General features: G+C 40.0%; 1 protein-coding gene across 17 annotated transcripts in view; it reads right to left on the reverse strand.

Annotated features, from left to right (window-relative positions):
- The window catches only part of dab2ipb (DAB2 interacting protein b), a 127,422-nt gene that overhangs the window by 36,618 nt on the left and 78,072 nt on the right, over positions 1–12,732 (reverse strand). For 15 of the 17 annotated variants that reach the window (XM_067483611.1, XM_067483610.1, XM_067483612.1 and 12 more), the window contains one exon: positions 322–475. In XM_067483611.1, the coding sequence (XP_067339712.1) occupies positions 322–475 (154 nt within the window). Of the gene's footprint in view, positions 1–321; positions 476–8,270; positions 8,434–12,732 lie in introns of those variants that run through there. The other 2 variants (XM_067483624.1, XM_067483626.1) reach the window with 2 other exon arrangements.

Below are 12,732 nucleotides of genomic sequence, written 5' to 3' on the forward strand. Positions count from 1 at the left end.
AAGAAGATATTACAACAGGTGTCTCATTTTCCTCTAGAGCTGTGCCATTACGAGTTATCCCTTTCACATTACATCTAGTCATTTGACACACCTAATAAACATTAAATCTCAAAATGTAATTTGAGTGCACATTTGAATGCTGTCTTTTTCTTGAAGAACCACACGTTTGCTTATTTTTGCACCAATAACTAAACAAGGTGAGTCCTATATTCATCCAAGTATTGCAAATATACCAATGCCACTAACATTGTGTGTTAAAACACGTACTTTTACTCTTGGTGCCCAAAATACCATGTGCTATATTTGCTGGTGCCTCCATACCTCAAAGCAGTAGTCCTGCCCTAGGATGCTGCTGTGAACCGGCTTGATAATAACCTCGTCCTCCATACTTAGGTCCAGGGCTTCCACAGCGTTACTGGGGCTGAGCAATGACTCATGGGAGCGAGACTCCTTCAGCCTTGGCATCAGATGAGATCTAGGAGTGAACAAGAAATGCAATAGAACTGAGTCACTCAGTTTGAATGGAGGAAAAGTAAGACAGAGAAGGGGAAGCATACGTTCATGGTGACTGTGAAGACAGTGGTGACTGTGAGTGTCAAGATGACGAAGACAGGGTGCTCCACTTGCCTCAAAGTCAACGAGTTCTCAACATGACAAGCGTAGAGAGTACTGTATAATCAACAGATGCTCATGCACTCAACTTGCTAATGGATGCTCTGTGACTTCCCATGTACAGTTAAACATCAATGAATGAAAAAAATAAAGCTTGAAATAATGCACTGAAACCACTATAAATAGGGAAACGATTCATGTATTTGATTATCATCATTGGTCAGACTCAGACAATGTCTACTATAAGGTGTGAAAATGCTTCAAAGTGACAGAACTCACTGATTTCCCAAAATCCATTTAATTAATACATCACAAATATATACAAATAGTGTTCCAATAACAGAATGCACAAGAGTCCAAATGTGGACTTTAGAAAGTCTTCAATATTCTCACAAATCTCTGCCATTTTTTCCAGAGATTATTGTTTTTGATGCCAACCTACCTTCTGTATTTTCAGAAAAGATAGACTATCACCAGCAAAGGGAAAATCCTCTCCATAAAGAGTATATGTGTTAGTGCTCCACATTATTCAGCTTATTATTTAGCTCCCACTTTAAATTCAGCAACCGACTGTTTATTGTCGCACGTGTGGGGAAATGACCACGAGGAACTGTTGCCTTTAGACACATATACATTGTCCGACCTCAGCCCGCCATCAAGGCCATCCATGGTGTGCTGGTGGGGGACGTAAGCAGTGGCCGGCAAGTTACATAAATATTAGCTGCTGACATTCAGACACTGACGGGATGAGGAAGCCAGAGGGTCAAATCGCTAGTTTAATGAGTGAGAACATTCTTTTAACAGTGCCCTCTATGGATGGCTTACAAACTAATCCCATGTACGTGTGTGAGCCTGTGAGTGTATCTCTTTTGTGCACTAGAAAAAGAGCATTCCAGAAAAAATGCAGCAGCTGTAATGACAGATTGGCAACTGCATGAAGACCTTTGTACACTGAGCCAGCTTTGTTGTCAAATCCACTGTCCGGTGTAAAGTGGATAATAATCTGGTCTCTCTCTAGCTCCATTTTCTAACACACACACACACACACACACACGTAAATTTACCCTCTGAAATACAAACATTATACTGGGGTCATACTAAGCAATATAGTGTTTGTAGCCTTTTTTAAAGAGGGAGGTGGGTTTTCGCCCAACTCTGCTTTGCGATTGGCTGACTGGGTACTGAGCTGGACAGGGAGTGACTCAGGAGAGCGGGGGGCAGGGGATTCTTAGTGGGATGTTCTGTACAGTAAAAGAGAGGAAGAGATGGGAACTTTATGTCCATAGACACAAAATCTGCTTTAATGATGTTTTTATGTTTCACAAACAGGGTAACTTACGGGGAACAAACTGATCGCTCCAAACAGTGGGAACCCTTGGAACCTTTTTACTGTCAGAACGGAGCCAGTGTGGGTTTCTAAAAGCAACAATCATCTGGGGTAATATTTTGCTTTGGTGTGAAGAGAAAGTGCTACAGAGAAAAGAATACATGTTATTCTTGGATTATGATTATGTTTTATCTCAGAACAGTCAGTAGGATACTGTGAAAGAATAAATGGATGAATGCTGCTTGTCATCTGCATTGCACTGTATTAATTGTACTGTAACATGTGATTTACAGCCTATTGTGGGCCACTAATAATGACTTTGAAAGATTGTCTGTCATGTCAGTCTGCTTTTAACGTTTTCATTACAGAGTCTGACACTGTTCATGTCAGCCTCAGAAAAAAACAGCCAGCCATACAAGGGAGCCCCCCCTGTGTTTCCTGCCTCATGTTGCTACTCCATGGTTCCCTTCCCCCAACACCCTCTACTCCCAGCACATGTCCTTCTTGTCCTTGACAGGCCTCCAATGCTCTCTGTATTTCTCTGCTAGTGTTTACTCTTTACTCAGTGTTCACCTGGGGTGTGTGGAGTCATTTATTATAGGTGCATTCTGTGGTCCACATATTTCTATTCCAATCTTCTTTTACTGTTCTGTTTATCTCAACTTTATTATCTTAATAATAAAGTCAAGACTATTCAGATACGTAGAGAAAACCCATCAAATGATCTCTTCTGATATTTAGAGTGTTTTCATAAGGGGCTATGGTTTTAAACTAGGAATGTTGTGCTTCTATACACCAATGTTCATTTCATTTTATTTGGCCTTCTCTTTGATGCTAATGAAATGAAAAGGAGCAGGCACCACAACATGAAGATGTATTTAAAGTATATGTTTCTCTCTGCATTTATTGCACGCTTCCCTTTGCAACATTTTCATCATCTGAAGAACTAGTTGGCCTGTGATGTAGAAGTACACTAACTATTTATGAATTGATGCCCCTGCATCAGGCCAAATCCTATCAGCACAGTCTGAGAACTAGATGCACTGTACCCTGCTAAGGTTCAATAGAAACCCAGTTAGGACTAAGTACTGGGGAGAGCAGGGCAGAGTAATGGATTCTGAGTGCGTCTAGGCTCCACCAAGTGTGATGTTTCTTTCCATCCTGCAAAAGAATTCATCTGATAGCCTGTCTGGGATCTGATATAGTCTGAAGCTACGGACTCATATAGGCGTCAGAGCACTTAGACTTCTAACACACTGACTCGCTGGCTGGCTGACTGCACCACAAGGGACCACATTTGAACTGATAGTTCAAGATAGGCTGAACTAATGTAGTGCTACTGCAAATAGCATGGCTTTAAAAAGTTACTGGGGGGCTACAAAAGTATGCATTGCTTCACTACATCTCACATGTAGGACAACAGCATGTTTTAGCACATGTGAAGTGTATGGCTTATATACTTTGAATGGAAATTCATGTTACTAGACAGAAATAAGCAACAAGAAAAATAACCCTAATGGCAAAACATAAAACAACAAATACTTTTCTCAAGAGAGGCGTAGGGTTAATGTTAGAGTTGAGCGGCCTGATGTTAAGTCCTCTTGCTAATGGTGTTTACTGTGGATACCGCCCTGCACAGTGTTTACACAGCAGTTTGCTTTCCCGTTAGACCAGCCTTTACAACAATCAATATGCTTTCCACTCGCAGACTGGCACAGCAATTACTTGTTAATAATGTGCTCTTCCAAACAAACACACAAGACCTGTGCATGAGCAGGCATGCATATCAACAAGCAAAGCCAGGCAATGCCCTAAAGAGGGCCCACTGATGATGTGTATTATTGTAATGTGAATTATTGCCCAAAAGCTACCAAAAAAAAACTAAAAAAAACGTTTTATACATGTTTTATATCATAATCTCTTACACTGATAGAAAAGTGAAAAAAATATTCTGCATCATGCATCAGATTCACTAAACGTAGGGGGTAAGAAGGTAATTATTATCTAGAAAATGCTTAGTTGGAAATTTTACCAAGATATTTATGTTAGATTTCCCTATAATTTGTAACTCATCTCTTACCAATGATAGAAGCCAAAGTGCAGACATGAATACAGCCTCATGTGACAAATTCAGCATCATGTGTCAGATAACAAATTTAAAAAAACAGTAGGGAGGGAGAAAGTGCAGAATGTTGCCTGTTTGAAATGAGCTTGGAAACCCGTAAACGTAAACCTATTTACATGAAACCTGATGAAACAGTTTTTAGATAAGTATTTTGTAATAATGTACATGAGGTTTTGCTGTTGTGTTTTTATCGTCTTTATTCTTTAAGCCTTTTCCACACCAAAGGCTAGGTTAATAGATGGTGCACAAAACAGCAACATCAACCACTCTGCAAGCACCTGCGCCCCAACTCCGACATCTATGCGGAAAAAAATCACAGTTAAAAACAAAACGTGTACTGCACACACAATCACAATTGTACAATGCTGATTATAAAACACATGCACTGCAGAGACACGCAACCAGACAAATAAGTCATTATTCATGCTTCAAGCCTCACACAATAAAGTGTCCATTATTCCCACTGCTCTGGCGCTGACTCAGTGGAAAGGACCACGGGCCGTGATAGAACAACTAAGCGTCTGTCACACTGCAGAGCACTTTGTCATGGGCCTGATCGCTGATCTGATCCAAGCAGATGTGGTTCGTCTTTCTCAGTACTTGGAATGATGAATGAGGTGCAATCAACATAGATAAAGTGTTTTGCAGATTCATGCCTTATTTAAGATTGTTCCCTATCGTATACAGCAACAAAATGGAATTAGTATTTTGAGTAAACCCACAAGAATTTCTTTTTAGTGCATCATACAGTGTTGACTGTCAACTGCACTAGAGTGAACAGGTGGGTGATGGATAACAGAACATAGACAACAAAAACTGTCTGACCCAGAGTGTATGAAAGACGAGGGGAAGAGAGGAGGCTTCTGTCAGATGCTGCTGGTGCAGAACAGTGCGTATGTGAGCTGAACCACTGACATGTGGCTGCAAGCCTGGGAGCCCTAACACCAATCAGGGTGGCTAGAAGATCCACTCAACAGAACAGCAGAGCAAACACACTGCAGTGAAAGAATAATCTCTGGGGACAAAGACAGAGGTTGGAGTTAGCTGGAGTTGCGACAACTTATGTGATGACTACCACTCCCTTTCCCCATGTGATGTGAGAAAAATTTCCACACATCAACTCCAGACTGACACTCTTCATCAAAAGCCCGCTTTCTGCTCACTCATCCATGACCTCAGTGAGTCCTGAGTGTGTGCCGCTTAGCAATAAACGTGATAACAATGAAAGCAAAAGGGAAAATTGAAAATGTGAGATGTCAAGTCTGTGTCAGTCCACATTCAGTGCATTAATGGACCTGTTTGACGGCTGATGGCATCTACTCCTTAGGCTTTTTCACTTCTAGGGCTTTAATGGACAACAAGACAACATAGAAATTACACTTTGGAGAAGGAAGCGAGAGACATGGCCCCAGCCATTGTTGAACCAGACAAACTGAACCTATGGTGCTACCACTTTCTAAAGGAAATTAAAGCTAAAGAGGGAGCACACATTAGCTCAAAGTAACGAAGAAAAAGCTTGGAAAGAAGACTGTCTTTCGTTTACAGGACGGAAGGAAGCTGTTAAAGGCAAGAATGAGACACACATCCAGACACACGCACAAACACTCAGGGAAGAAGGCAATTAGCTCTAGAATTTAGTATCTTCTAAATGATCAGCTACAACAAGCCCTTTTCTAGTAGTCCGCAACAATGCCTGATCAGATCACTAGCAGACACTTAATTGTGGGAAAAGCTGGATAGTACCAGTGAACTGCTGGGAGAGCTAATGCAGCAAAAGAGCCTGGCTGTATGGGAACGAACACACACACACACACACACACACACACACACACACACAGCTTTATTACAGTGAGAGCATAGGCTCCCTACTATCCTGGGAGGTAATTCAGGGTAACATCTGCTAGGACACTCACTGCAGGGGACCAATACAGAGCTGCTTTGAAGCAGACTGGCTGGGGTTTGGCTCTGAGGTCATGTGGTGAGTGAATAAGAACAGAACAGCTGGCTGCGAGTACAACCACTGGACATAGATGATCACAATAGCAGCTGCAAAACACAACATGTACAGTTATGTACAATATAACTGTGGGGATTGCTTAGTTTTGTTTTTTTTAATATACCCTGAACTCAAGGGATAAGCCCAAAGGACAAAAAAAGTGAGGTAGATTAATTTTTATGATTTCATTTCTTTTCCCAGATGAGGTGTAAGGGCCAAGAGTTGAGGATTGCTGAAGCACATTATGAAGCTTTAGCTGGACAGTACACTGTGTGAGAAAATGTGGGGGTGTTTTTTTCTAGTGCTTCACAGTAATTACATCAATGGTGAGGCAAAAAGCTTAAATGCTGCAATGACAGTTAATTTATATTAAGGTCAAAGGTCGCCATAATGAGTGACTCTTTAAGTAGGAGCAAACGTCAGAGACCAAAGGGCAAATGTCATTAATCACTAATGGCATCAATGCGAAATTAACACATAATAGGCAAAACTGGGTAAATCACTGTGTACTAAAATGTTAATGTTTTACCACTACCATCAATTTGAAATTGTATTATTTAAATAAGTGAATATTTGATCTTTAGGTATAATTAAAACCAAACAAATTGAATGGACTGTGAATGTGTCTCTAAAGTACATCGTAAACACAACATTCAGTTCACCTGTGATCACTGCAACAAAAATTATTGCACTTGTGACAGTTTTTTTTTTTTAATTTGTTGACCTGTTTCTTCTTAGACCTTGCAAAAAAAATATTGTATCGCATTGATAAGACTTAGATTTACTCAACATTTTAAAAATAGTGCCCAGGGGGTATGTGTTGTACCTATGACTACCATTTCTATTCATTTATCCTGCACCAAAACACCACAGCAGAGGGGGGGAAAAAAAGAGTAGGGGTAGAAGATGGAGGCAAAACAGAAAGACCAGAAATAGTGAGTTCTCTGGCCTAAAGTTGGTCCAATTAACTGCTTTATTAGTTGGCTTTTGGCCATCCAGCACTGCTTCCTGTTAAATCCTGGAGGCTGGTGAGATGTCAGTGGTTTGACAAACTGTCCTACCATATTAGAATCTGACTTTCCTAGAGAAGAGTATGGAAAATATATATATGTATGTATGGAAAATTATACACACACACACACGCACGCATTATCCAATCTGATTTTAAACATTTTTCATATGTTATTATTATTTTGCCTTTTATTGATCACTTAAACCGTGGAAATACAAGTGCTGTACGCCTTAACCGCAAACCTTCACAATAACAATAATGGACTGTTACAGGCAAACAGTTGTTCATAATTATGAGTCTGACAATATGTATAGTAAGGCATGCCAAAGTCATAAAAATGGTGTCTCGATCTGTGCTTCTGTGCATGTGCAAGTGTTTGAACATAAAACCACAAAATGATGTATGTAAAGCAAATTTACATAATTCTGTGTTTTCATTCTATTTTATTAGCACAAATGGAAAAAACTTATAAGCAAGAGTTTTTTTGTTTTTTTTTTTCATTTAAACTCTTGCATAACTGATAAGTGTTTGGGGAACTGATAATGTGCAAAGGAGCAGAGAAGATGAGGAAGTGTGTTTTTCACATCTTGACCTTAATATTCAAACACCCCTGTGGCATTAGACAAAGAAACAGTCAAACATTCAAATTCACAAGGAGAGAGGAAAATGGCAAAACTCATACTATCTAGCTTATGATCTTTGCAAACACAACTTTTCCCACTTGGTTCGTTCTTTCAGAGTAGAATTTTATTAATACTAGATTTAGACAGGAGAAGTAACTTTAGTACATAATTGGCTCTAAATTGTAGAGCACACTGTCAATACCAAGATCTTATTTGCACTCTAAAGCTAAAGATTTGCCCTTGGCAGTGAATACTTTTCATGTTCAAGTCTCAACATGCTCTTGTTGTTTCTCTCACCACCTTTCCTCTCCAACTATTCAGCTTTACTGCACTTTTTACATTTTTAAATGTACAATCTAGACATTTCTTTACATTCACAATCCACATAGAAAGTACATTAGGACATTTTCATAGGGAAAATAGTCAGATAAAGCCACCAATGTGCAGTCCGGAGTGAACCGTGGGTGGATGCAGAGATAGAGGTTTCCATAAACCACAGCATGCAGCTGTGCTGTAACCATCTACAGCAACAAGGAAACCCAAGAAAAAAAGTATTAAAACAAAATGACACTTACGATATACTGAATATGTGAAACATGGTCCAGCAGTACCTGTCCGAACTGGATACCCCAAACCCACAGCTTTACTTTGGGTCGCATTCCTCAGTAGCGGCTGGTCTCAGTGTTTTCCCAACTATTTTTGAGTCTCTGGGAACGTGGCTGGAGCCTCTGCCCTCTAACTTACACCACACCGCTCCCAACGGATGTCTGTTCCTACTAACACACCCCTCTCCACATCCCATTTAAAAAGACAGTGCTGTTATTTGGGACAAGACTGCCCATACTCCAGTGCAACTTTATGAAGCAAATTGTGACTTGGACCCATTACAGGTAAGATTTGAAAGGTTCGATGTGGTGCTTCAATGATTTAGCTGACATTTTTCACTTTTTTTTTTTTTTTATCCAAAATTATCACTGTGCTATTACCTCATGTTTACATGTTTAGTGGGTAGATTTGCTGTAGTAATTTCATAACATGACTTAATTTTGGATAAAAACATTGCCAAAATAAATTCTCACTATGCATCCAAGATATTGTAAAGGACAATTCTTTATTCCCGTGAATCAGCAAATTGAAAAAATAAAAAAATAAAAAAATCAGGGTGCAAAAAAGAAATAAGATATCAGCTTGTTTTGAAGTTATTTAGATGCTCATTTTTGTTAAATACTGCAAAAATCTATATGCCGTCCTCACCAAAGTCAGTCTATAGAAGACACAGTTGCTCTGTCATGATCAGATCAGTCTCCCTTGTTTTTTCTCACGCTGACATAGACCCACAGTTTGCAGCCAGGAAGTCAGCCTGCCTCCTCCTCCCACCCAGTTTCCTTGTAGCAGGAAACAATGGCTCAGCCTTCAGCACCACGCTCTGTGGGAAAATGCTGGGTCCTTGGCCGTAATGAGAGAACCCAGGAAAAAGGAGAAAAAAAGAAAAGAGAGCGGCGGAAGTCACAAAAAAGAAAAGAAGGAGCTAGAGAGAGGATGAAAAATGAGGCCAACCAGGTTTAGGGAGAACACAAAGCCCTGGCAGATGTATCGTACGGTTGTATTCACATAGCCGGCGACCCAGTGAGGAAACACTGATGTCACTATTGAGACGTGCTGTCAAGAGACAATCCAATTCAAACTAATGTTCAGTTCCAGTTCCTGGTAGCAGTCATCTACTTCAACAACGCAATTCATTGTGAGCTGTACAGGAGAAAGTTGTTTCACCTCTATTATTCGTGGACTGGTTCTCCAAGTCCCACACAATTTAAGTATCATTCGGGAGGTGAAACTGGAGGAGGCTTAATGTACTTGTTGCCCCCGATCCAATCAACCAGTGCTACTTGTTCTTATCAAAAGTACACAGACCTGCATGCCTTGCTGTTTTAGAGAATGGCTGGGCAAAGGTTAACTACAAAGCCAAGGCAAAGCTCAGAGACTCAACACCCAGGGGGATTTCCTCATTCCTCTGGTCTGGGTCATGATAATACCATACCTCACAGGCTTGTTTGGAGTGTGACTGTTTCTAAATATACCCCAAGACGGGGCAAGGCTATGCTGTCTATGAAAGTTTTTACTAGCAATCACTGTAGCAGAAAAGTAATGCACAAACCGCTTTCAAACTCTTCATTATTCACAGGAAAATGCATTTTGAACAATGACCCTCTGTATTTATTGGTTGTGTGGTTGCACGACTTTTACTTTTTCATCTGCATTCGTTTGCGCAGAGAAGCTCTCCGTGTACGACCACACATCTAAAAACAGAAAATGTAATTGTATTCAATGAGATTTTGTGAGAAAAATCCATGTCAAATCATGCCAAGCAGTGTGTGGGTGGGTATGTGGGGTCAGGAGCCAAATGCACAGCAGCAGTCTGCAACAGGAAGGGGTCATGAGAGAGGGTGGGACGCACTGGGCTCTCTTAGCTAAATGTATGTAGGCAGTCCCTGAGAGGCCTCGACTCTGAGAAGTAATTCCCCTGCTAACTATTAACCTGCTTAGGAGAGCAGCACCTGCCTGCACAGACATAAGGAAAAGGAAAAAGGCAAAGAGAGAAACTGAGAAGAATAATCAGTGGATACAGTACATTCCAGGCAAGCTTCCACAAGTACACATCACACCGAGGTGGGTGGTGGATGGAGAGGGTGAGACATGTTGGACAAGTAGATGTTGATGGAGGGCAGGGAAGAAAAAGGTAGAGGGAGAGAAAGATGATAGGGACCAAGAGAGGAGCAAACTGAGCTCACATCAACACTCCAATGACTCATAGAATAAAATATGAATCTCACTGCAAAAGCGAAGACTGCACGACCAAGAAGTATTCATGTTACTGCACTGAAATATGGCTCCAAGTGTGTGTGTGCGTGTGTGTGTGCAAAAGCAACAAACATGACTTCTTTACACTAATATTAGTTTTAGTGAGATAGTTAGATTTTAAGTTTTAAGTTTACTGTGCATTTATCATTTGTAAGAAATTCAACAACCTGTTCTCTTAGTACCTTCGGACCTCACTAGCCTGTTGGTGGCTCTCACACTTGTGCCCATTTGTTCCAACTGAACAAATTGGAACAGTGCTGCTCTTTAGTGTTTTCACCGAAATAATTAACAATAAAAATAACGTTAAAAAAAAACGTACCTTTACATTGACTTTATTTATACGAGATAAACATTTATATTTTAAGATTGGATTCCATATTCAGTTACATATAAGTGCACACAATATTGACTCACTGCCTTCTTCTGTCCATCTTGTCTGGGTTCCAAATCACCGTTGGAATATAATCATTCTAATGTCAGCTTCCAAATATAGTCAGGGAAGAGCTTGATCAATGGGATTCAGTGCAACTGCACAGTCGGTCAATATCAGCTAAAGTGCTGTTAAAAGATTCATCCCTCTATCGCCTGCCCTGCATTTCATTTTTGAAAAGCAGCTTACTGCAGAGCGACTAGCAGACAAATAAAACAGAGACGAAGGAAGTGACATCAGCTCTCCAGTGTGTGTTTTTGTAAGAGAAACATAAAGACAGAGACAAAGAGTACGAGAGGAGAAGGACCTAAAGAGACCTGTAGGACTGATGCCTGAAAGCTGTCCCCTCCTGTTTTGCTCCTACTATGTGCTACGGCCTTAAGGGCATGAGAGAGAGAATGAGTGATTCAATTATTGACAACGCACAATGCTGCCCCATCATGGGCATATGCTCCTCTTTCCTCCCCTCCCAGGCAAGTCAGGTTGAGGAGATGCAGAAAAATGTTGTTTAATGCCTTCAACACAGCCTAGTTCAATCATCTTTCATTCACAATGTCAGAACAGATTGAAGCTGATATTCTGACCTGCAGTTTGCTTAAACCCATCAAACATTTCCAAGTCCTAGGAAATTAGACATTTTTGTAAAAATCCTGTTATTCTCTTTCTTTCATAAGTGCATATGGCTTTGCTGTATGTGTGTCAAAGAACATTCACTATTTTCTATAAATGTTGGACTTCTGTATAGGTGAAAGTAATTGTTGGATCAGAGCTTGATGTCAGTTCCAACCTCCCCTACTAAAATAATTTAAGTCAAAAAAGGAGTAAGGACATGTAAAATGCAAAACAAAAAGCACAAACAGAAACCATGCAATGTAAAGTTGCCAATATGAAACAACGGGGGGATAGATAGATTAGATAGATAGATAGATAGATAGATAGATAGATAGATAGATAGATAGATAGATAGATAGATAGATAGATAGATAGATAGATAGATAGATAGATAGATAGATAGATAGATAGATAGATAGATAGATAGATAGATAGATAGATAGATAGATAGATAGATAGATAGATAGATAGATAGATAGATAGATAGATAGATAGATAGATAGATAGATAGATAGATAGATAGATAGATAGATAGATAGATAGATAGATAGATAGATAGATAGATAGATAGATAGATAGATAGATAGATAAAATTCCCTTAAAATCACACAGTTGTGCTCAGTCACCACACGTGCTTCCTAGAATGTTTTTGTTTGTGTGATTAATATTGTTCACGTGTTAAACTGTTCCAGATTATGTCTGTTTCTGTCTCCACCTTTCTTAACCGCCAGTGGTTCAGACCTCTTGACCCCCCTCCAGTGGAATAGCCCCTGGGTGTGTTACTGCATGGCTCTCTCCTCTCTCCCTGTACATGTGTCTGATCAAATGCTCTGCTCCACTTCATCAGCTCTCAGTAAATCAATGGACACCACAGAGCTGATCTTTGACAGAGTAATTACACAGAGACAGAGGACTCAGAATGACACCAAGAGATGGGACAAAATAGCAGATAGATACGTTATAAAGCTAAGCTCTACATTTATTCGTTTCCGTCACTGAAACAGATGTATTTGGAAAGTGATTAGAATATGAACATTACATACTGCAAGTGTTTTTCATAAAATAGATTTAAAAAAATTCGGTCTAAGACAAGGAATTAGAATCGACAATGCAGAAGGTGAATGAACATTGCATAA

The sequence above is a fragment of the Channa argus genome, chromosome 18 (assembly GCF_033026475.1).
Source record: "Channa argus isolate prfri chromosome 18, Channa argus male v1.0, whole genome shotgun sequence".
NCBI lineage: Eukaryota > Metazoa > Chordata > Actinopteri > Anabantiformes > Channidae > Channa > Channa argus.